General features: G+C 52.5%; 1 protein-coding gene across 3 annotated transcripts in view; it reads right to left on the minus strand.

Annotated features, from left to right (window-relative positions):
- MEGF11 (multiple EGF like domains 11) overlaps nucleotides 1-23,611 on the minus strand; it is a 342,902-nt gene that overhangs the window by 41,324 nt on the left and 277,967 nt on the right. For all 3 annotated transcript variants that reach the window (XM_073877220.1, XM_073877221.1, XM_073877219.1), the window contains exons 9-10: nucleotides 20,029-20,241; nucleotides 12,843-13,017 (exon numbers count right to left, since the gene is read on the minus strand). In XM_073877220.1, the coding sequence (XP_073733321.1) occupies nucleotides 12,843-13,017; nucleotides 20,029-20,241 (388 nt within the window). The remainder of the gene's footprint in view (nucleotides 1-12,842; nucleotides 13,018-20,028; nucleotides 20,242-23,611) is intronic.

Genomic DNA, 23,611 nt, shown 5'->3' on the forward strand with positions numbered 1-23,611 from the left:
GTCTCTCTCTCTGTCAAAAAATAAATAAAATCTTAAAAAAAAAACAAACAAACAGAAAACCAAACTTGAAGGAATAAAGCTAAGACGGTGGAATAACAGGCCATGGGAGCGAGCGTGGGCCCGGGGCGTGTGCCAGCATCCATCAGATGACGCATATCCCCTGAAAGGGCGCCGGGTACAGTGGTGACAGCGTGACACCGCTGCTGGTGACCGGGCATGCTGTCAGCATCGCACACGCGGACGGCCTCAGCTCTCAGCTCCTAGAACAGCTTCGCTCTCCTACTCTCGTCCTCATATCCCCCCCGCCCCTCCCCCTGCGCCCAGGCCAGTTCCTGTGCTCCCGGAGGGACTGGGGGTGGGGAGGATCAGGGCCTCCGCTGCAAGCCATCTGAGGACAGGACAAGGCTCCCCTGCAAAGGCTCTGGGCAAGCCCCGACAGCATATGGCCCAAGTCACTCTGCATTAGGTTTCATGATTTCCTTAGTGGTTTTAAAAAGTGCCAGCAAAACACTGCTTCTTACCTGCCGGGAGACCCTCTTGTGGGGCATTAGGGGAAGTCTTCATGAGCTTAGAGGAGAGAGTTTGCAGAATACGGAGTGGGGCAGGGGCACAAGATGAGACTAGCACGGGAGGGCTACCTCCCTACTTCCAGATGTTCTGCAGGCTGTTTCTGGTGAGCCTGTGTGCATGTGTGTGTGTATGTGCACGCGCGTGTGCACAAGCAGTGGTATACACTCGTGATGCATGTCATGTGAACAGTACATGTAGGCCCCACATATACAAGATGGACAAATGCTTTGCAGGTGGTGAAGAGCAGGCCAGGGATGGGATTTATGCCTATTGTCCCAGGGTCTTGATTTGGATGGTAGCTTATCGGGGCCCCCAGGTGTGGTCCATGCAGTGTGCAAGTCTGGTGTGTGTTCTGTCTCAGCGGTGTGACGGCTATGGGGTAAGCTTAGCATCTGCGTGTCAGACATTTGGGCCGATTCTGGCCATAGAGCCCTAAGGGTGATTTGTACGTGGGAGCTCTGAGTGTGGTGTGTATGGTACAGACATGCCGCATCCATGTGAAGGGGATTGGATATACGAAGGGTGCATGCATGTGTATTGCAGGACCCAGATCCTCTGAGGTGGCGGCTGAGTGGTATGTGCCCTGGGCAGTGGCTTGCAGAGCCTGAGTCTCAATACAGTGACAGCAACAATGTCCCAAGTGGGAACCAGATTATGGGAGACAGAGGGTCCTACAGATGCCTATGGGGGGTGTTTACCAGGGTCCAGGCAAAGCGTGGCATATTCATGATTTAGGGGATGCTTCTAAACTACCCGTGCATTTATTCAATGAATAGTTACTGATCCCACTCTGTTCAGGAGACTGTGCCAGGCCTGGGAGGGCCCGGAGTGAGGAGGGAGGCGTGGGGGGGCAGGGTGGGGGTTAGGGCAGGGACACAGGGATGAATCAAACAGACCCGCTCCCGGCAGCTGTTGAGATGACAGAGACATCTACAGTGTGCCACCAGAGCGGACGTGCCACTGTACTATGGACAGGTTACGTCCCGGTGGGAAGAAAGCAAGAAGTCTGCCCGAGAAGGGGCAGCGGAGCTGAGCCCGATGCTGCACGGGCAGGGTTTGGCCAGGAGGGTAGAGAGCAAGGGCATTCAGAGAAGTGGTAGATGGAACGAAGGCCTGGTGGCAGGGCCGTGCACGGGTGGGTGGGCATCCAGGGTAAGGCAATTCTGTTAGGATTTGCTGGAGCACCGGGTCTGAGGGGCCAAGGTGGGAAAGGAGCCTGGACGTCAGACCAGCCCACCCAGGAAGGCCTCGAGGGCCAGGCTTCATACTTTGCCCTAAAGGCAAAGGTGGGTCCGACAGCAGGTAAGGGACTCAAGTTTCCAGCCTATTTTAGGAACCCCCTTCCCCAAAGGCAGGAGTCTGGACCACTCTTTTCTGGGTGAGAGAGGCTGAGAACCCAGACTCAGGCAAATTCAATAGCTTACTGATTGTGCAGTCAGTCATCAAAGAAAAAGTTCTAGAACTGACCGCAAAGAAAGAGAGGCCTTTTCTGGGGACCAGAAGCAGAGTGGAGATGGAAGAGGCTGCCCCTGCTGCCCACACCATCCCCCTCGCATCCCCCAACTGCAGATTCTCTGCATCTTTCTAAAGCTGGTGCCCTATGGATTTTTCTGGCTCTCGGAGGTTTCTCAGCCAACTTCTCATAGAATGCTTCACTACACATAACGTGGGCCTGGAATGTGCTCCCCGTTTAAGGCCCCGCGGCCTCACGGGGCAGGTTTGAAGGGAGGGTAGAGCAGATCTGGCCTCCCTGGAGGAAGGGATGGGGTGGTTTCCAGCCCGGGGCTGCAGGCCAGGGAAAAGAGGGGAGTGAGGCCTCAGAGGGAAATGGGGCAGGAGAGGCGTGTCCTGGCAGCATCTGCCTGGGGTTGGCTCAGCACTGGGTTCGACAGTGGGCAAGGCCAAGATGCTCAAAGCTGTGTAAACCATTCTGAGCCTGTCTCCTTGTGTATGAAATGGCAGCAGTGACATCTCACCCCACGGGGCTATGAGAACACATGAGGTGATGGCTAGGAGAGCATTTGGTAATGGCAGAACTGTGGCACGGATGGGTGTCATGGTCGGGACCGGGTATCCCATCCACACCACCACCGGCAAGCTGACTCTTTCCCTGGACTACCTGATGGATGCCTGATTGCTCTCCAATTTGATGCTACTTTCAAATTCGGCTCTGGTGGCTGGAGCACCCCCGTGGCCCCAGTCAAGGTTTTACCCTGGTTGGGGGCGGGTAGGGTTGCGGCAAGGATCCTTTAGGGTTTGCCCACAGAAGAGGCAGGGCACAGAGGTTCCAACAGGCTCCAGAATCTGACTATTGGGTTTAGGTCCTGGCTCTGATACCTATAGAACCTTGGGCATTTTATTTTTTTTAGTTTTAATGGGGTATAACTGACAAACTTGGGGCAAGTTATTAACCTCTCTATGTCTCAGTTTTCCTATCTGCAAAATGGGGATGCTAGTAGGACTTTCCTCCAAGGGTAGTGGTGAAGATTAAATAAGTTGACCTATGTAATCTTCTTAGAACAGTGCCTGGCCCAGAGGAAGTGCCATAATGCTTTAGGCATCTTGACTATTACACATGGTCCATAAGAGCTCTGGCCACGGCAGATATAAGGAGAGATACTGAGATTTACCTGCGCTGGGCCACGTTCCTAGTGCTTGCCCTGTTTCCGCTTACCCAGTTGGGGAGCTTCAAAGTCGGCTTCCCCTGGCTCAAAGCCCACGCTCTCCCCACTGAGCCAAGCAGCCCCTACCTAAGAACTGCGGGGAATAACAGGAGCTAGCATCTACTGAGCACTTACTGTATGCTGAGTTCTCAGACAGTGATGTCCCCATCTCCCCACACAGGCTACGGAGGTCAAGGGCAGCACTGTTTTGTCATGCCCCTGCTCAGTGGCTCCCTCGTGCCTGCTGAATTCAGCACAGGCCCCCACCCTGGCGCACAGGGCCCCGCCTGCTCTGCTCCCACTCTCTCCCTCACATTTCCTCCATCCCTGCTCATCTGGGTAGTGTTTTTGGAAAGAACTTTTGACGTTTTTTTTTTTTTTTTGCTTGTTTTTTTTGGTTGTGTTTTGTGTGTGTGTGTGTGTGTGTGTGTGTGTGCAATTACCCCCATTGTTAGTTTCCTATTAGCTAACCCCACCTTGAAGTAATTTATTCGTGACCTTTTTCTGCAACATCTTTCATTTTCCAGACACAATCACATCTTCTGGCAGGAATTCCTTCCCCTCCCAGGGTGCATAATTACTCCCGCAGCTGGCATTATTGGTGTTAATGACTACATGGGGAGATGGCTGGGGAGGGGCCAGGCTGGGTGGGGTCTCGGAGCTGGAGGGCAGGGGTAGCAGGAGGGGAGTGGGTTCTTCCTTTATTCCAGACCTGCCAGCTTGGTGAGAGAGTCATTCTGCGGGCCAGGGCCCTCTGCTCCTCTTCATGCCTCTGCGTGCACACTCCCTGGCCCTTCCTCCAGTCCTTCCTAGAAGTGCTTCCCTTCAGCTTGACATTGGCCCCCGGGAGACAGGGAACACCTGTCTTCGTAGAAGATGAAGTTAAGGCACAGAGAGGTGGGGTGACTTGGTCAAAGGTTGGAGCCCAGGTCGGCCTCCCTGCTGGCTTTCTCCTCCGTACTGACCTCCCCTCCCTGCACCGCCGTCCCAAGGCAAGCACGGCCTTGGAGCCGTAAGCCTTGGGTTCGAGGCCCAGCTTGATGTCCTCACAAGACACGTCACCCTGGACAAGACTTGTAACCGCTCTGCACTTTGGTTTTGTCTGTGCCATAGAGCTAAGGATTCTCGCCCTGCTTTCCTCACAGGAGAGCTGTGAGACTAACAAGCCCAGGTGTGAGGCGGCTGGGTTAGCTGGGACTGGCCGCCCCGAAGCAAGGGAGGGAGACTGACGGTCTCAGCCTATCTCCCCTCAAAGACAAAGTGAGGGAGGGCACTAGGCTCCCACTGAGAAATGAGGTTGCTGGGAATGTCCCCTTTCCTCGGAAAAGCCCTGAGAGAGTCTCCAAGCTGCTTATTTCCCACAGATCCACAACCCTTTCCTTCCCCACAGTTTTTATTTGTGGCTCAAAGTGCAGGCTCTGGGTTCAGATAGCCACAGGCTCAGCTCCTGATGACCACTTACCAACTAGGGAAGGTCACTTCACCTCTCTGAGCCTCGGTTCCTCATCTGCAAGGTGGGGATCCTGACAGCCCCCACCCACAAGGGTTGTTGTGAGGATTACATAAAGTAACGGACAAAGAGCAGGGGGCCTGCCACAGTGACTCGGTGCTCCAAGGGTGGGCCTTCACACCCCGCTCGTCAGCTTCCTCCAGACCTTTCACGGTAGCTCCTCTGACTGGTGGCCCGAGCCCACCCTCCAGAATCTGTGGGGTGGTGGGGCCCAGGAGCCAGCAGGGGCAGAAATCCCATCAGCACCAGAGACTTGGACAAAAAGAAAACTGGGAGAGCTCAAAGCATGGACGCTTCAGCTCCCACACCCTCTTCTGCTGCATGGAGAGTACTCTAGGTTCCAGGCCTGGACCAAAGCCCGCGCTCCAGACTCCAGTAATGAGGGCACTGATAAAGACGTGAGGAGCATGGCAGGGAGAGGGTGGCGTGACATGGGAATGTTTATTTTTTGGAACAGAAGAGTCAGCAGTTTTCCTTAATAAAGCCACAAACCACGGGGTCCCAGAGGGGGAAGGCTGGACTCAGCCTTAGTGACATAAACCCAATTTTCCCTACTTTGCTCTGTGGATTAATTGCCAACATGATTTAATACTCTGGTGACTGTTCCCCCAACCCCATCCCTCTCTGCCCCGGGAAAAATCAGTAGATGTCTGCTCTGGGGACCGCAAACTCAGGGGAAGGAGGTGAAGGCAGGAAAGGCATGGGACTGGAAGTTAGGTCACCTGATTTCTGTCCCAGTTCTGCCAATGATTTGCTGTGTGACCCATTCTGTGCTCACATTGACCCTGAAGGGGAGGCACTATCAGCCCATCTTACAGACGGGAAACTGGGGTTCAACGAGGCTGAGGACGTCACCTTAGTTCACACAGCTGAGGGACAGACTTGGAATTCCAATCCAGGCTTGTCTGACCCCAAAGTCCATGCCTTTGGCCTCTAGGGCACCATCCCTATACAACTCCATCAGGGACCTCCACAATCATTTAGTGAGCATTTGTGACATGTCAGCCTTTGTTCGAAACGTTGTACGTATTTATCTAATTCAATCCTAAGAACACTAGAACACAGAACCATTATTTACCCTGTTTTGTAGATGAACAACCAAGGCTTGAGAAGCATAAGTAAGTGGGCCAAGGCCACCCGACAGGCGAGGACGGAGCTGGGGCGGGACTACCGGAGTGTGGCGTGCATGTGTTTATGTTTTTCGATCACTTCTGCTAGTTTGCACTACCTGTGTCCCTCTGTTCACACAGGCAGGGCAGCTGGAGGGTGAATTCCTCGTCTCCAGTGCAACAGCCTGGAAAATCTTTTATTATAATTAGGAAGCTAGTCAGCGGTGGAAGGCGGGGATGTGGCATGGAAAGCTTAGGGCTAATAGCTTGCAGACCTCAGGTTTGCTGAAGAACAAAACAATTAGAACAGGAACCACACATACATTCTATACATGTCACCGGGCGGTACTTCTCAGTCCACATTCTCTCCTGGACCCGCAGCTGTCCTCCCTCCTGAGTTCTAGCTCAGGAGCTGCACAAAAGGCAGGCACGCATTTTGTCCAGCTCCGGAGTCGGGGCTGAGGGAGAGTGACATCTTTAAAGGACACCAGAAACCTTGGAGGAAAATTCAGTCACTGCTTCACTGATCTGGATTTTCGTAACTCTCACCCCTGTCCCACCTTCCCCGGCCAGAGCAGCTGAGGTTTGCGACTGACCTCCCGACAGCACGGAGGAAAGGGAGAAAAATGCAGAAACGAGTTTGTTCATTTGGGTGATGGAGCGCCCGCTCCCCACGCCAGCATGCAGGGTTCAATAACAGCAGACAGGGCTTCAAAAAATTGCAGCATAAATAGATGAGCCCTTTAAGGTAATAGAAATTCTGTCATCCAGAGGAGAAATATAGGGCCCGAATCCCCTGGGCGGGGACACTGGGCTCCTCTCCCCCGCCTCCCATGCTCTCCGTACCCATTGCATCCAGAGCTGAAAGGGAGCATTTGTGCTGAGCAATGACCAGAGGGCCCCTTATCTCCCAGCCACACGGTTCCACGCAGGGAGGAGGTCTGGGAAAGCCAGGCCCTGTAGCTCTGGTGACCTCACAGGCCGTTCGCTGCGGGTGCCAAGGTGGCAGCAATTAGTCCGAGAGCAGCAGAGGAGGCTTCATCAGGCTGGCCACCTAGGTGAGGCCTTAATTAAGGAAAGTTGGTCAGCAGAGGCGTGTGAAGGAGCTGAGAAGCTGGCCTACTCCCTCCACCCCCTCCCGTGATGAGAAAGTCTCTTCTCAGTTCTGTGGCTGCCCTTGGGAACCCAGGAGCCCCCATCAACCCTGCTGCTCCCAGCCAGGAGGAGGTTTCAACTAACCCTATTCTCTTCCTCTTGCCTCCCTTCCTGCTTGTACCCCCAAAGAGGGTGTTTCCACCAGGACCAGTCCATCTCTTTAGGTAGGGGACCCCTTGAAGTAAATAACAATAGCAGTGGCAGCGTTGACAATAATAATAATAATGATAATAATAAGCTAACTCATGCTGGAAGAGTATTAACATGCCAGGTATTCTAGTTATCTTACATGTACTAATTAATCAGCCCAGGAATCCAAAAGACTTTATTAATATTCCCTTTCATATATGAGAAAACAGAGGCACAGAGAGGTAAAATACCTTGCCCAAGGTCACACAGCTAGTAAGCAGCAAAGCTGGTATTGGAAGGGAGGGAATCTGGCTCCAGAGCCTCTGAGTAGCCACTACGTAGTATTGCATAAGGTAGAAGCTCACACCGTTTGCTCCCCCCAGCCAAAAAACCCCAGAGATGATGTTGGCGGACAGCTCTTCTAGTCCCACTGCCGATACCTGTTTACCTGAACTGCAGAGAAGCCAACGGGTATTTTTAAGCTCCAGCCCTGCTGGCATGCCCCTCAGGAAGTGCCATGAATTTCCTTTCTGAAAACTTCTGCTTTAAGGGCATTCATTGCTCTTCCCCCAAATTTCATTGATTTCAAAGCGAGTATATTGAGCAAGATGTTCCTATGGCAGACATGGACCAGGGGGAGGCAGTTGGAAGAGTGGGTACAGAGTACACCTGCTATGGGAATGGTGGAGATGGAAGGCTTAATTGTGAAGACAGGGATATTCAGGGAAGGCTTCATGGAAGAGGCAGCCTTTGATCTCAGCCCTAAAAGGCTGAGAAGGATTTTCATGGACTAAGAAAAGGACAGTGGGGAGGGCATTCTAGGAGGAGGGAAAAGCTTGAGAAAAGGTACAGGCAGAGGGCCCAAAGCAGATACTGTGCTTGGGAAAAGGTGAGTTATGTGTGGCCACAGCACAGGTTTGCAGCAGGACTTAGCAGGAGATGAAGTTAGGGTGGACTAACTAGTTTTAAGGGCAGGTTACAAAGGACTGGGGTTTGAGTTTTGTTTGGTAGGTAATGAGAAGCCATGGAGAAGAACGATGTGATTCCAACTTCCAAGTGGATGGAAGGCTCCACTTAGTCCCTTCACCACAGTTCAGCTATTCCCTCCTCACTTCCTGGATTATCCTTCACGTGAACACACATAGGACTCTGCTGGCCTGAGCCGCCTGTCATGTGACCCTCACTCTGCCCTTCCCCGCCCCTGTTCCCCCTGGTGTTCTGACTGGTGAGGACCCTAGGTTCTAATAGAACAAGAGCAACCTTGGAGGAGAGCCTCGTGGTGGCTGTCCGAGGTGCTGAATTTTAAGCCCTCCCATTTCAATGACCGGTTCCCATAACACTGTTCCTGTTGGGTAGAGAATAACATTCCCACTTTACAGATAAGAAATAGAAGTCCTAAACGTTAGCAGAACCAGAGCTAGGAACATGTTTTCTCACCTTCCAGTTCAGGGCTCTTTTGCCCCACCCAGCAGCCTCAATGCAATTCAGCAAATCATGCCTCAAGTGATTCCAATGTTGTTGCCAAGCTAACATGTAAAACGCCCAGACTTTATTCCTATCTCCAGCCCTATGTCGTTTCTCCAAACATTGACAGGTGTGTCCCACCCCACAAGGCCTCCTGAGACTGACTATTCAGGGTGACCCACAGGTGCTTCGGTGGACCTGCTTGGACCCGCAGCCGTGCATATTCATGATTCTGCTTGCTCCAACAGGAATCCCTGGGTGTAGCTCATCTTGACACTCTCCTTGTTGAGAGGGGTGCCAGGCTTGGAAGAAGCACTGTTCCCCTACTACTCTCACAGTGCACCAATAATTACTACCATTTTACTGGGTGCTTACTATGTTCCAGGCACTGAATGACAAACTTCCCATATGAAGCTTCTCAGTCTCATGGCAAAGTCTCCTCTTAACAAGTGAGGAAACTCAGACTAAGGCGGGATAAGTGACTTGCCAGTAGGCAGAGTGGGGATTGGAAGGCAAGGATCTGAACTCAGATTTGTGTGGTTCCATGGTGACCTGTCAATCTAAGTTTATCATCTAACCTATGACAGTTCAGTGGCTTTGTGATCCAGGGCAAAGTCATTTGTCCTGATTGAACTTCAGCTCCTCATTTTCAAATTGAGGAACATAAAGTGCACCTCCACCAGGCTCCTGTGAGGGATAGAGATGAAGCATGCAGCAAGGACTCATAAGCGTTTGCTACTAGCGTGAATATGATTATCGCTGAGCACAAGCTCTTTGAAGGCTGGATGGATGTCTGATTAGCCTTTCCATGCCCCCAGCTGCCCCCCAAGTCCTTGGCAAAGTAAATATCTAGTGCTCCGGGAAAGAAGGAGAAAGAGTGTGAGGGCCAGCACACCCAGAGTGCCAGGTGGGGCTTGCTCCTGCCCCATATTCTCATGGCCTCTGCAGGGGTTGGACCCCTGGCTGGAGCAGGCATGTTACTGGACTCCCAGGGGTGGTTCTGCACTACCTTATTAGCACTCCTCACATCTATGTTGAGTCTGAGGCCATTCCCGGCCCTCAAGACTCTGCTTTCCTAAAGCTATCCCCACATCCTCCCTAGGGAGCCCTTGGCAGGAAGGGCTCTGGTGGGAGGGGCCAGCTGAGGATGCCGCCTCACATCCATTACCATGTTGGCTACTCACATCCGATAGCAGGCAGGAGTGATGTCACTCCCATCTTACAGAGGAGGAAACTGAGGCCCAGCAAAGTGAGGAAACACGTCCAAGGTTAGTGATCCTAGGATTGAGGTCTCCAGACGTTCAGAAAGGGGCTCTTTTAATTAGTCTCTAATTAATTGCTCATCCTAAAAATCTTTCAAGGAAAAGGGCAGCTGCATAAATTTATAGACTAGCTAGCAAATAAAGGCATTGTTAATTATTATTGACTGCAGGGCATTCTGGGGAGGGTCTCAGCCAAGCCTGCTCTGCTGATTGCCTCAATCCCTGACCCTGACCAGAGCTAGCTAATTGCAGGAAGTTGCATTCATTCAGAAGCTGGGGTAAAGGCAACAGTAATGAGTTCCCTCTTGGAGTCTGGGGCATGCAGAAATGAGTCACGCTCATGAGAACAATTGACTGTTCTGTAATCACCTCCAGCAGCTCCTGCTCAACACCCAACAGGGCCCCAGAAGGACCTTTTCAGGTATAATGAGGCTGGGCAGGAGGAGATGGATGAGAATTCACGGGGTCTCACCAGGGCTGTTTGGCTTACAATCTGTCTTAGCCCTGAGCCCCAGGCAGGTGGGACTCCACAAAGAGATGATTCCTGCAAGTGCCAAGTCTCCCAAAGTTCAAGGGCAGGAAGTCATTTGCATCCCAGATGGGAGGAAGAGAAGCAGTGGGCTGGCCTCCAGACTGCAGGAGCCCTGGCCTGAGGGCAGTGGGCACACAGACACTGGCCTCCCTAATCCTCGAAGGGTGCTAATTCTTCCTTCTATTGAGGAACAGTGACCAGGTAGTTGGGGGTGAAGGGGAATATGGGACTCTCGGCAGGCGCATATACGATGTATACAACCTCAATGAGCCCCCTCTCCCTTGACGAACGAACACACACACACACACACACACACACACACACACACACACACACTCGCTCTCTCTCTCTTTCTCTTCCTTGCTCCTACTTTCCTTTATTTTCCCCATAAGGGTGTGGTCCATGGAGTCCACATAGTGGACCATCTTAGAAATCAGTGAATTCATTTCCCCCTACACACTTATCATTTACAGATGAAGGAATTGGGGCCCTGAGAGAGAAAGCCACCTTCCCAAAGTCATAGAAGCCAAACTGGGACAAGGGTCAGAAGGCCCCACTAACGGTCCTGATGTGGTCAGTTCAATTCTGCTTCCATCTCCTGATCACTCGGCTGTGTGAGATTTTTAATCCCAAACAACTATTCTCTCCTACCCGAGCCCCAAACCTAGGGCACTCCACTTTTCTGTGGAAGTGATGGCCAAAGGTCACATCGATAAAGGTAAATTAGAAAGGAGACCTGCAGGAGGAACAGACTTCTTTCTTTCAAAGATGTCACTAGAATTCATTTTCACCCAATTTTACCTGCCCTGGGGAGGAGGAAGAAGGAACTGAACAGAGTTTAGTTCTATAGACCAGCGCAACCTGCCCACAAAAGTCCCCTGGCAAACCCACACTCCCACATCATGAGCAGGGCTTCCCTGTAGACCAGTGGATCTCCACCTTGGCAGCACACTGGCCTTAACTAGACCAAAAATATCGGTGTCTCTGGCAAGCGGGGGGGGGGGGGGGGCAGGTATCAGTGTTTATAAAGCTCCAAAGGTGATTCCAACAGGGAGTCCAAGTTGGGCACCACCCCTTCTTACTCAGCGTGAGGCCACCGACCGGCAGCACCGACATCACCTAGAGCTTGTTAGAAAGGCAGACCCTCAGGCCCCACCCCTACGTACCGGATCAGAATCTGCAAGGTCAGAGAGCCCACCGCTGACCCATACACTCACGAAAGTCCGAGAAGCACTAGGGTGAGCTACCTTCGATAGTCCATCTCTCCACCTGGCAGCAATTCTGCAAGGCAGGCGTTCCATTCCAGAGGTGAGGAAACCCATCCTGAGAGAGGTTAACTCACTGGCCCAAGGTCACACAGTCAGTGATAGGACAGCCAGGATGTGACTGACTCCAGTCTGGTTCCAAAGACCATGGTTGGTACCGCACCAACCACTTCCTACAGCACAGCAAAATACATGGCCGTAGGGGACTCCCCGAGTGCTTGGGTCCTCAGACCCACTGGGCACGCCCCGCCTTCGAACAGGATTCCACTTCCAGTGTCAAGTTCCCTAACTTCATAAAACCCAGCATAATTCATGAGAAAGCACAAATAGTAAACATGTGGGGGAAAGGTTCACTCTCCCTAGTAATCAGAGAAATGCAAATTAGAACAACATCGAGGAGCCATTTTCTACCGATATAATTAGCAAAAAAAGAAAGAAAGAAAAAAGGATGTTAGCAAAGTTGTTTTGAAATAGGTACATTCATACATGGTTGGTGGCGGTATAGATTTATATAACCCTTGAGGAAAGTAATATGGCAACATCCATCAAGAGCCATAAATACATTATGCCCACTGACCTGGAAATTCACCCTAAGGAAATAATTCAATAGGAGAGGAAAAGCTGTTTGTAGGAAGATGCTTATTGCAACATTTGCTGTGAACATTGGAGACAGTATTCAGCAGTAAGGGGATGGCTGAGTAACCTGGGGGGTATGGCAACTCCTGCAGTGGTATGCAGCTATTTAAAATGATAATTGAGAAGCCTGAGCAGCAAATGTGGGTGAAGGCAAGTAGAATGCAAAACTGTGTGTGTGTGTGTGTGTGTGTGTGTATACTGTGGCCATTATGATGTAAAAACACCGTGTGCGTCGGATTTAGACAGGGAGGAGCTGAGCGCAAAGTGCAAAGACAACTGGTATTCCAGGGGGAAGGGACAATGGGAAGACCCTCTCCTATTACATCTGCAGTTACAGAAACCAGTGGAACTGGCCCTTCGAGAACAGCTTGGGGGCTCTGTGGTCAGGAGCCCTATCTCTGAGAGGGCAGCACAGAGACACTCCCATTCTTCATCCCTGGGCAAAGGGCCACATTCCCCGATTCTCCTCGGAGGTGGGCCGAGCTGGCCCCTCTGCTCCTGTGTGGGGTGGGGAGCCTGGCGCCACGGGAGGCCCCGCCCATCTTACCATGAAGCCCGGCGCACACATGCAGCTCCCAGTGATGCTGTGGCAGTCAGCGCCGTTCTGACAGGTGCAAGGCAGCCGGCAGCCATTGCCGTAGGAGCCAGCAGGGCAGGACTCGTTGCAGTCGTGGCCAGACCAGCCTGGCCGGCAGGTGCACACCCCAGTGACTGGGTGGCAGCTGAGCAGATGAGAGAAGAATGAGAGGACAGTCTGGCCAGGGAGGCAGCCACGTCCCCCCGCCTGCCCACCCCAAGTCTGGTCGGCCAGGGTAGCAGGATCCAAGGGCCTCTGAGGTTGAATTGCTTACTGCCCTGTTTGTCAGAAGGTGCCAAGGTCACGTGGTCCTGGCGGCCCCGAGAAACTGGGGCTCTTGGTAGTTACATAATTTGCCTCAAGTCACATAGCAAGGAAGCAACAAAATCGGGATTATAACGCAGGTCTTCTGACTCCCAAAGAAGTGCTCTTTCTAATACAAATACGCACAGTCCAAAGAAGAAGGCAGCCTTCTTCAGTCCCTGCCCTAGGACTATGACATCCAGAGCCTCACTCACCCTGAACCCAGGGCAGATGGCTGGTGTAAGGGAAGGCACGAGGTGGATGCAGTGAGACCCAGCGGTGCTGCACATTGTAGCTACTCCGCGGACGTTTGCTAAGTTAAAATGAGACCTCGGGGCAGATGTGGCCTCCCCCCTCTGGCAATGTCTACACGAGAGAATACCTTCCATCTGGGCTTTGCTAGTGCTTTTTTAGAGTGACTGTGATAGTCTCCACCCCCTATCTGTCTAGGCCAGACAGGCAGGGGCTGCCCGGCAGGACCCATAGAGGGTGGGCAATCCCTGGCTAGCAGAGGTCTGATCCAACAGCCACTATCCACCATGATCAGAGGCAATGCCTGTGTGGTTACCGTGTGCTTCTCAGAGCTTCTGGGGGCAGGGTAAAAGCCCAATGGCCCCAGCTACTGTGTCTGATATCCACCACTACATTTGCTCAGAGCCCACATTTCCCCTGGGCTGCTCCCACCTAGAGCAGGGCAAGGGTATTAAGGTTGGCACATTCCTGGGAGGTCTGAAACTCCTCTGATAGGCAATTTGGCTTGAAGACTCCCAATCTTGCCAGTCTTTCTTAGAACTGTGATATAGCCTAAGGCTTTCCACCCAGCCTTCCTTCCCTCCCTCTCCTCCACATGGGTCCAACCTACCCTGCAGTCTGATGTTTTCCTAGCCTCTCCAGCCCCCTCCCCGTTCTCCCTCATAGGTGTCTCCCTAGTAAATCTCTTGCACGTGGGGAGAACCCAGACTAACACTCCAGAGATGATGCTGGATGGTAGAGACAAGCCGACCTTCCTAGATTCCATGTGTCACCTGCCTCTCAGCTCCGGAGTCCAGCTCAAGCAATAGGATCAAAGGAAGCATGCTCTGGGCTGGCAGGGGAGCCTGGGTACAAGTCTTGGTTCTGCTAAATTCCACAAGGACACAGGCTTTGTCTCCCTGGGTCACTGGTAGATCCCCAGTGCCTGGCTTATATTCACTGCCCAATTAAGTATCTGGGAGTGAATAGTACTTCCACTATGAGTAATTATTGTCTGTGTCTATTGACTTGTTTATCATCTGTCTCCCCCACCAGGTGGCAGCTCCATGAGGCAAGGCCCTTTGTCTACTTCACCTTTCTGTGTATTGTACCCCAGGGCCCCGCAGAAACCCTGGCACATTGGAGATGCTCAGTACATATTTGGCAAATGAATTAATGAACATGCTAATTGTGTGAAGCCCAGCCAAGCTCTTTCTCTTCCTGGAGCCTTGGTTTTCTCACGGAAAATGAGGGATGGATGGGAGCAGGCAGTTCCTGAATAGTAAGTGCAAGTAGCTAATAATCTTTTTGGAAAATGTTTAGTCTCGTTAATTACCAAGTCAAAATAACAACCGGATACCACTTTTTCTCTATCAAAATAGTATTTTTCTTTCTTTCTTTCTTTCTTTTTAATGAAAAGGGACAATACTCATCACTGGTAAAGGGTTCTGGAAAACTATTTGGGGTTATGTAGCAAGAGTCCTAAAAATATTCAGACCCTTTGATCTTATAATTCCATTTCTAAGATTCTATCTTAAGGAAAGAATCAGAGTTGTGGAGAAAGATTTATGCACAGAGATGTTCCCTAAAGCATTATTTATAACAGTGGGGAAATGGAAGCAATTTAAATAATAATGTGACCAGGCTACTAAAGCACCAGGCACTTCACACACATTTCTAATCTTCAGATAAGCCTGCGAGTTGGGCACGAGAGCCTCTATTTTACAGACAGCACTTGGAGGTTATGTGACTTGCCCAAGGTCACACGGCTTAAGTCAGTGGCAGCGGGGATTTAAACCGAGATCTGTCTGGCGGCCTCATGCCTCCTCTGACAACACAGTGCTTGTTAAGTGAATTATGACAATTCGTATGAAGGGATGTTAGAGAAGTATTCAAATGTTTTCCAAACTTGTTAGTGATAGAAGGTGAAGTGAAATAAGCAAATTATATACAAAGTCACAATCTAAAATATGGGAAAAATATATATCTTGACACGGATGAAGAATGAACAAATCACAACAAAATGGTTTTGGGGCTCATCTCTGGGTTGGGAAATTATGAGTGATTTGAAGTTTTTTCCTTAAATTTCTATGTCTTCTCGAACTTCCCCCAAACTGAGCATCTGTTACATTTATAAACAGATGTAAAGCAATGAAAATTGTAAATAGGTAGAAAAGGAGAATCCTGTAAGGGGATGAGGGCTTGAAGACTTCCTGACTTTCCTGGCTCCAGACAAACTCCTCCTGATCCCCACACTATGAGGGGGAAACAGTAGGTTGCACGGGTGCTATGGGGCGGGTGGTCCCCATGTGGTGGCCCAGACCTTCGGCCAGACAGATGTGGGGCACATCGCTCTGTCTCAACACTCTGAGCCAGCCCTTTCTCGGTTCCAACCTTCCAGGGGCCTCCCCTGGGGTTAGAGGGACTGGCTCCGTGACGGTCCTGGAGACAGACACACGTGGATCTAGCAAACGGACCCGGCAGCTCCGCCTAGCCCTGGCGATGCCCAAGGGTCTCAGGCACGCTTCTGCCCTTCCCATTGGTGGACTCTCTCGTTGCAGGTGCTGGCTCCAGTGGGACCACCACCCTGTGAGGAGCCTACCAGGCACGTGCTGGTGGGCAAATACTGACTTCTAAGAACTCCAGCAGTGCCCGATTCTGCTGTCTCAGCCGCCACTGTTTTGGCGGCTTAGGGCTGTGCTCAGTGCCAAATTTACTTTCCACTCTGAGAACCAGAAAGCTCGAAACTGATTCTGCAATCACTTCTTTCTCCCTCCCTAAAATACTATGTAAAAAACCAAGATTTCTAGTTTCTTAATTTGATTGCTTATCATTTATCATAAAACCTCTCAAATCCCTTTGAAGAGAGGGTGGGCAGCGACGGCTGGCCGAGTGGTTTATGACCCAGAACTGGGTGCCTTCCTCACGTCTGATCTCTCCCAGGCACCCCTGCTCCCCACTCCCCTCTGCCCCATGGGGGCAAAGCCATTCCCTTTGGTCACACGGTGGGCAAGTGACTGCTGGGGAGGCTCAGGCAGAAGTCACAAACAGTGGTGTTCAGGCTGGCTGTTTGTTCTCTCTTTTTTTTTTTCCTTGTCTTTCTGCCATTTTCCCCAGATACAGATTAATCACAAGTTAATAGGAGCCGAAAGCTGAACAATACAGGAATCTTTTCATGGTGGATTTTTCTGTTTGTTTGGGTTTTTTCCCCCCTTTTTTGGGCTGCTCTGAGATTTCTATCAATGCTGCATCTGTTGGCTAAATAAAATCTTTCAAAGGTAATACATGATCATGGCTGCTAGAATTCGTCTACAACAATCCAGTTGTGGAGGGAACACAACAGAGGCCTGACACACAGGCACTTTCTTTCTCAAGGTTATTCCTTTACGAAGGGGAATCATTTCTTCGTGTATGCTACAGAGCATTTATAAAGAGAACAATGTGATGGGGAAATCTCACCCCAGCCCCTTCTTCCTTCCCCGGGCACATGGATTCAACCTCTTTGAAGCAGCCTCTCCAGAGGGCACCAGGCAGACAGAGGCTGGGGCCAGACAAGTAGGGTTTCCTTTAGTTGGGGCTTGAGAGTACTTTGTCTCCTTAGGAAAGATCCTCCTCACAAGGCCTTGCAAGCCTTCTTGGTGGAGCTCTGTCTTAAGCGCTCTTGGAAGCCAGGGGGCGGTGAGGCTAGGCTTCTGGGGATCCCACACTCCATCTCTCAGGGAGCTGGGTGGAAGCTTCACTTGCAAAGACCACAAGAGAACTTTTACCCACACTGGGCATATTAGCCAGGACTCGGGGGTCCTAGACCCCACCCAGGCCAGCTTAACTGCCTCGAGATTAGGAGTCAGAGAATCCTCCCTCTACTTTTCTTGGACCCCAAGAGAAGGCTCTGTAATGGGACTAAGGCTCATGGAAGAGAGGAGTGACCTGTGTCCACACAGAAGAAGAGAGGTGTTCTCTGTGACCACGAGAGCAAAGCCAAGGGCAGCACGAGAGAGTTCAGTCAGGCCAGAGGCTCTCAACCAGGGGCCAGGTTGCCTCTCCCCTCCGCACCCAGGAAACAGTTTTGCGTATCAGAACTTGGGGGGCTGGTTGTTGCCACTGGTGTCTAGTGGGAAGAGGCCAGGGATGCTGCTGGGCACCCTACAATGCACATCAAAGGATTATCCAGCCCCACATGTCAGTAGGGGCCAGGTTGAGACAGTCTTGAGTTAGAGTGAATGAAAACGTGTGAGTGTTGTGGGTTCAGTTATTGGGCCAGTGTGCCAATCACTAAAAAAATAATAAGAGAGACATCAGGTCGGGGGCAGAACCACCTAGAGGAATGGGCTGTTGGGGGAATTCAGTGATTCTTCTCACTGAAGGTCTGCTCTGTGCCAGGCACCATGCCATGCTGAGGCTGCAGCGGAGGACCAGCCAGGCCACTCCTGCCCGCAAGGAGCCTGGAATGTGACACAGCTCAGTGTCGTGCCGACATGGAGGAGCCCAGCCTGGAGCCCCCAGTTCTAAGAAACGCTACTGACTCCCAGTCCCTGCGACAGGACCACGTGTTAAAGGCAGCAAAGCAAATAATCATCAATATTGGATGGGCTGAGATTAGCGACGGAGAAGAGGGAGTCCTTCCAGATTAATAATGCATCGAGGACTCCTTCAGAGGAAGAATAAATTATGCAGGGCACGGCTGCTCAGGCACAGGAGGAAAACAACGGCTCTTTAATTTGGGGGTTGGTTGGATCTCTGTGGCAGGGATTCTCCCTGCACTGGACCTCAGCGGCAGCCTTGCTTCCCAGCCCTGAGAGAGTCCTCCCTTGGCTGTCAGCAGGGGTGGGGGCTCCTGGTGCAGTTCTCCACCTGTGCAACAGGCTGAGGCAGCTGCCCAGCCTCTGACCGGCGATAGGGAACCCCTGTCTTTGAGAGCCTTAAAGCTCTTACCCTGTCCTCCAGACCTAGCCCTGATGCCACCTCCTCCAAGAAGACTTCCCTGACCAGCACAGCAGTTTCCTCTGGTGCTCTCTACACACAGCCCTGGTCACAGTTACTTGAGCACACGTTGGGACCCAGCAGGGCCAGCCACACATAGCTCACTTATTCTAAGATGCACCTCCCCCCACATTTCACATCTCAGATATTGGGTGTGCTATACAATCAATGGCACATCATGGTTCAGTTAATAGCATTAATAGCATTCTCCTTTCCTGGTAGTACGTAAAACAGAGCTGTGCCTCACTCCTGGTACTGTCCTGTACTTGCAGAAATGTGGTAGAAGGTGCTCAGTGTGTGTGAGTGCTCCAGACCCGAGTTCCCGAGGGCTGGACTGGTGCTGAGGGACTCTATTTTCCTCCTCGTGGTCCAGCCCTGCAGGCACTCGGTGTTTGCTGAATGGCTGACTGAGTGAATGAGTGCTCGGGTCATAGACGGGCCTGCTCCGCTGACTCCAGGGCCCCTCTCAACAGCCTCCTTCCCAGCCCTCCAGCTTGCAGGTGGCTCCACCCCAGCCGCTCAGCTCCAGGGACTGAGGACCAAGGACAGATTCTACCTAAGCCAAAACACTTGCAGCAACCAGAGGCTCTGGGGGGGGTATTTGTGGAGAATCAAAAGCTGGAAATGAAGGGGGGGGCTGAGGCCAAGTCCTGGCCGTCCTAGCAACGGGGGTGCAAAGAGGCATCTCTGGCCGGCAAATTGCCACAATACCCACCACCCAGAGCTGCCAGTCCTCCCCTGAGCTGTCCTGCAGGTCCGAGGGGACAAGGGAGACTCCCCCACCTTTCGCCACCCAGATAAGGGGCAGCCACATAAAGGGCCACAGAGGCCTTCTCTGGGGCCAACAGCCTCATTTATCACCAGAGGGTGGCGCCAGCTGGTGCATGAAGCGGGACGTGAAGAGATGCAGAAAGAGGGGGCCGGGGCAGCTCTGGCTTCTCTGCTCCCCAGACTCAGGTTCCCCTGAAGCTCCTCCCTCATGGGGCCAGCTTCAGCCGAGGCGTCCTCAAGCCCGAAAGGACACAGAGTGCAAGGAGAGGCTGGGCCTGAGCTCTGTCCCTCCTGCTCCTCCATCCTAGCCAGGGCCCGCTGGGACAGCCCTCACCAGGCCCTCGGAGAGCCCTACTGATCTTTAAGGTCCCTTCCAGTACGGACCCTCTGTGGCTCAAGCCCCTGCTTCTGCCCTGGCAGTCTCGTCTCCGGGCCTCTAGGGGTTGGGGAATGGCTAAGTTGGATGTAGAGCACGTGGAGGGGACATTTCTCAAGGACAATGCCCCCGGAGCACTGTCCCACCCCAGCACCGCAGGACCCTGCGGCTCCATCCCGCCCTGCTACCCTGGCGATCGCCAAACTCCCTCCTTGATCCTTTGTGGCGGGTCTCAGGTGGGCCTGTTTTCAAAGCTGGCAGCCGGGTATGGCAGACAGAGGCAGGTGACCTGGGTCCCGGTCCTGGCTGTCTGTGTGGCTTTGGCTTCCCCTTCTTTTCATCAGAGTCGTCAGTTAGCAAAGATGACTGCTGAGACCCCAGCTCTCTCGCTGCCCTGCCTGGGTGACCGGGCTGGAGGTGGGGGGTCTGTGCCCTGAGAAGCCCCCTCTCCACCGGTGCCCACCCACCCAAGCATCCCCAGACCCCAGCTCGTACCTGATGGTGTTGTCAGCATGACAGGGGCAAGGCAAGGTGCAGCCTGGGCCATGCATTCCGTCGGGGCACAGCCGCTCCTGGCAGCGCGGGCCTTTGTAGCCAGGCTCACACTCGCAGGCTCCGGTGGTGGGCGAGCACTGACCCCCGTTGTGGCAGTCACAGCGCTGTGAGCACTGGAAGCCGAAGGTCCCGAAGGGGCATTCCTCTTGGCACCTGCAGGACCGCAGACGGCGGGGGGCGGGGGGGGGGTGAGGCTCCGCCCCCTCGCCTCCCAGATCCGTCCAGCCCACACCCTCGACCATCAGCCCGTGAGCACCAATCCCCGCCCCCGAAGGAGGAGGACTGAGCTCCTTCCGTGTCAAGTAGCTTTGCCTGCTCCTCGGAGCGCCCAGCATAACCATAATTCTTCCACTCATTGCCTCACAGCCTCTGCTGGGGAGCGTGATCCCTGCTGCCGACTGCCCGACGCCCCCCCCCCACCCCAGACTGGGGCTATTCCCCAGGGATGCAGAGTCTTTGCCCTGCACCTGGACCCTGACAAGGTCAGGGGGACACCTGTGGGCATCCAGGGTAAAAGAGGCGGGCGGCTCCTGCGTCCCAGAGACTTGGGAAATGGCCTCTGAGATTTTCATGACCCACGTCCCACACGGCTCCCATGGTGCTGGAAGGTCAGTCCTGACATCGGCTTTCTCGTCATAAATTGGGATGATAATACCTAAAGCTCACAAAGTTGTTAGAGGATTAAACGAGATAAGGTGTGTAAACGTTTGGGAAGGTGTCCCACACGTGTAAGGGCTCAGGAAGAAATATTAGTTACGATTAATATCCTTGTTAATACTGTTCTCTGAAGTTCCCGGAACAGAGCCCATCCGACCTTCCACCTCAGGTACTGGCATGAACAGGCTCGGAGGGAAGAATTCCAAAATGTTACCCATGGAGTGGACTTGAGGAATTCTACAGTGTTCTTGTTGTCATCTAGACAACCATTTTCTGGTTTCCTGTCCCTTCCACAATGACAGTGGGGAGGGAGCAGTAAAAGATGCTTTTTTTAAAAAACAGAATACAGCCCTAACTTCTTTATTAAATCTTGGAGAGTCATGAGTTGGAGCCAGTGCTGTTCTCCCGAACAGGGCAGGGAGAGCCATGTCTGGGGGCCCTCGGGCGCTGCTCATGAGGGCGCGTGGCGGGGCCCTAGCGATGCTGTCGGGCTGGGCGGTGAGTGCCTGAGGCCCAGAGTGGCCGGGGTGTCGGATGTGAGTCCTGGCAACTGTGCCCGGGATGCCGCTGTCTTTTCTTTGTCACCTTGTGCCCACAATGACAGGGAGAGGAGAAGGGTGACTGGGGTCTAACCTTGAGGGCTTCCCCAAGGAAGCTGCCACCCATTGTCCCCTCACAGAGTCACTGTGGCCAAAGGAGGTCCATGGCGGAATGTAAGGGCAGCAGGGACCAGCGTGGCCACAGCCCGGGGCAATGGCCAGAAAGGGGCTCCCAGCTAGGCAGGCCCCAAAGCCGGCCCCGGGTCCCTAAAGCAGGGGCTATGCCCATCATCCTCACTCTGGAGTTGAGAGGGCTGGGATGCAGACAGGTGAGGTGTGTCCCAAGCTCATACAGCCTGCAAGTGGCCGAGATGACCCCAGCTTGTTGCCCGCCAGATCTTCCGGCATTTTAGCCAGTCCAAGGTCCCATTTGGGAAGAAGAGAAAAGAGAGGGAGGAAGAGAGAAGAAAGAAGAGGTTGTCTGGAGAAGAAACAGAAGGTAGAAGACAGGAAGAAGGAGGAGGAGTAGTGGGATGGGGGAGGGAAAGAGGGAAACTGAGGCAGAAGGGCAGGACACAAAGCACTGAAGGGCTGGAAGATCACTGTCTGAATTGCTAGCTCCTCTTCAGCCATTCTCAGAATGGATTTTCCCCGGGGCGCCTGGGTGGCTCAGCTGGTTAAGCGACTGCCTTCGGTTCAGGTCATGATCCCGGAGTCCCGGGATCGAGTCCCGAGATCGAGTCCCACATCGGGCTCCCTGCTCAGCGGAGAGCCTGCTTCTCCCTCTCCCACTCCCCCCGCTTGTGTTCCCTCTCTCGCTGTCTCTCTCTCTGTCAAATAAATAAAATCTTAAAAAAAAAAAAAAAAGAATGGATTTTCCCAGAAGTCAGTCCAGTTTGGTTCTCCTCAGATGTCTCAGACACCAGGGCAAGAAACCCAAGCCAGCAGAGCCTCCTGACAACTCCACCCTTCCACTGGAACATTCCTGCTCCCTGCCACCCAGCAGGACTGGGCAGAGCCCCAGCCAGTGAGCTCCCCCTGAAGGGCACTACCCGCCCCCCCCACCGCCATATTTATGTAGTGACTGACTCCATAGCCCCAGAAAAAGAATCTGGAAATGAAATATTGACAACCTAATCCATTTACATAATCAGCCTCTTTTTTTTTTCCTACTCACAATTTAAACAACTTATTTATTTAGAGATCAAGCAATGACTGCTAATGAATTTTCCACAAAGCACGCTAATAAGGGGGCCTGTGGAACAGAAGGGTAATCACAGCAGGAATTAGTTTTCTACTTAAACATCTTTCCTTTGCAACATATCAATCTAATGTGTCTGATATTGCCATTAACAACCAGATCCATTGCTCAATTAAATTACAAAATGAGCTGCAAAGCCCTCGTTACATTTCATGTTTAATTTGCACTGGATTCTGCCTATCCGGGGGGGGGCCCGCATTATTACACCCACTCAACTTTAATATGCTTGCAATGATTTGGGGAGGGTTAATGCAGCTGTCACCTACAAAATTAATGGAGGCAATTTTATAAAATATTAAACACTAGGCGGCCCATTGAGGTGGGAAACCCAAATGCTACCTGGCTCTCCCCCTGAACTCTCTATAGTTGATGGGTGAAGCTTGCTCAGAGGCCCCCAAGGGTTTGGGATATCTCTCTGCCCCGGGATCATGGGCTGGCCCCAACAAGATGAGAGATTAGGATTACTATTCTTTTGGGTACATCTTGGCAGTGAAAACTGAGAGAGCCAATGATGTAGGGTCTACTGGTGCTGGGTCCCACCAGCTGGAAGTCCGGGCCTGTTCATCTCCAACAACAAGTGAGCTGGATTACCTCTCACGTGCAAGTGGACTGAAACAAAGGGTCCTGTTCTGGTTCTGGGGTCTTCCGGCTCCTGACCCTACTAGCTCATCCTGAGCATTTCCCTTACCGGGGGAGAGGGTGAGGATGGGACGTTGGGCTCAGTGCTTCAGTCCCCCTTCCCACCCACTTCCCCCAGAGACCCCCCTCTCTGACAGAAGTCAGGGAGGATCTCCAGATGCCATACCCCATGTTCTAAGGCTGGGAAGCTCATGTAGATGAACACTAGCTTACAAAGAGATCAGATCTGGCTCAAAAGACTTCAGGCTAGGGGCAAACAAACCTAAGGCAAAAAATGGAAAATCACTTTTCTGGGCATCACCAAGGATTTGGGGCTGACTCCAGTGACAGTTGGAAGAGTCACAGCCAGAAGGATCGATGAGTTGACTCAGCTTCGATCCCTGCTTGCTGATGTTACCTGGGCAGGGGAAGCAGGGGATGGTGAAAA

This window comes from Callorhinus ursinus, unplaced genomic scaffold, assembly GCF_003265705.2.
Source record: "Callorhinus ursinus isolate GAN/ISIS: 27379988/994484 unplaced genomic scaffold, GSC_fseal_2.0 scaffold25, whole genome shotgun sequence".
Lineage (NCBI taxonomy): Eukaryota > Metazoa > Chordata > Mammalia > Carnivora > Otariidae > Callorhinus > Callorhinus ursinus.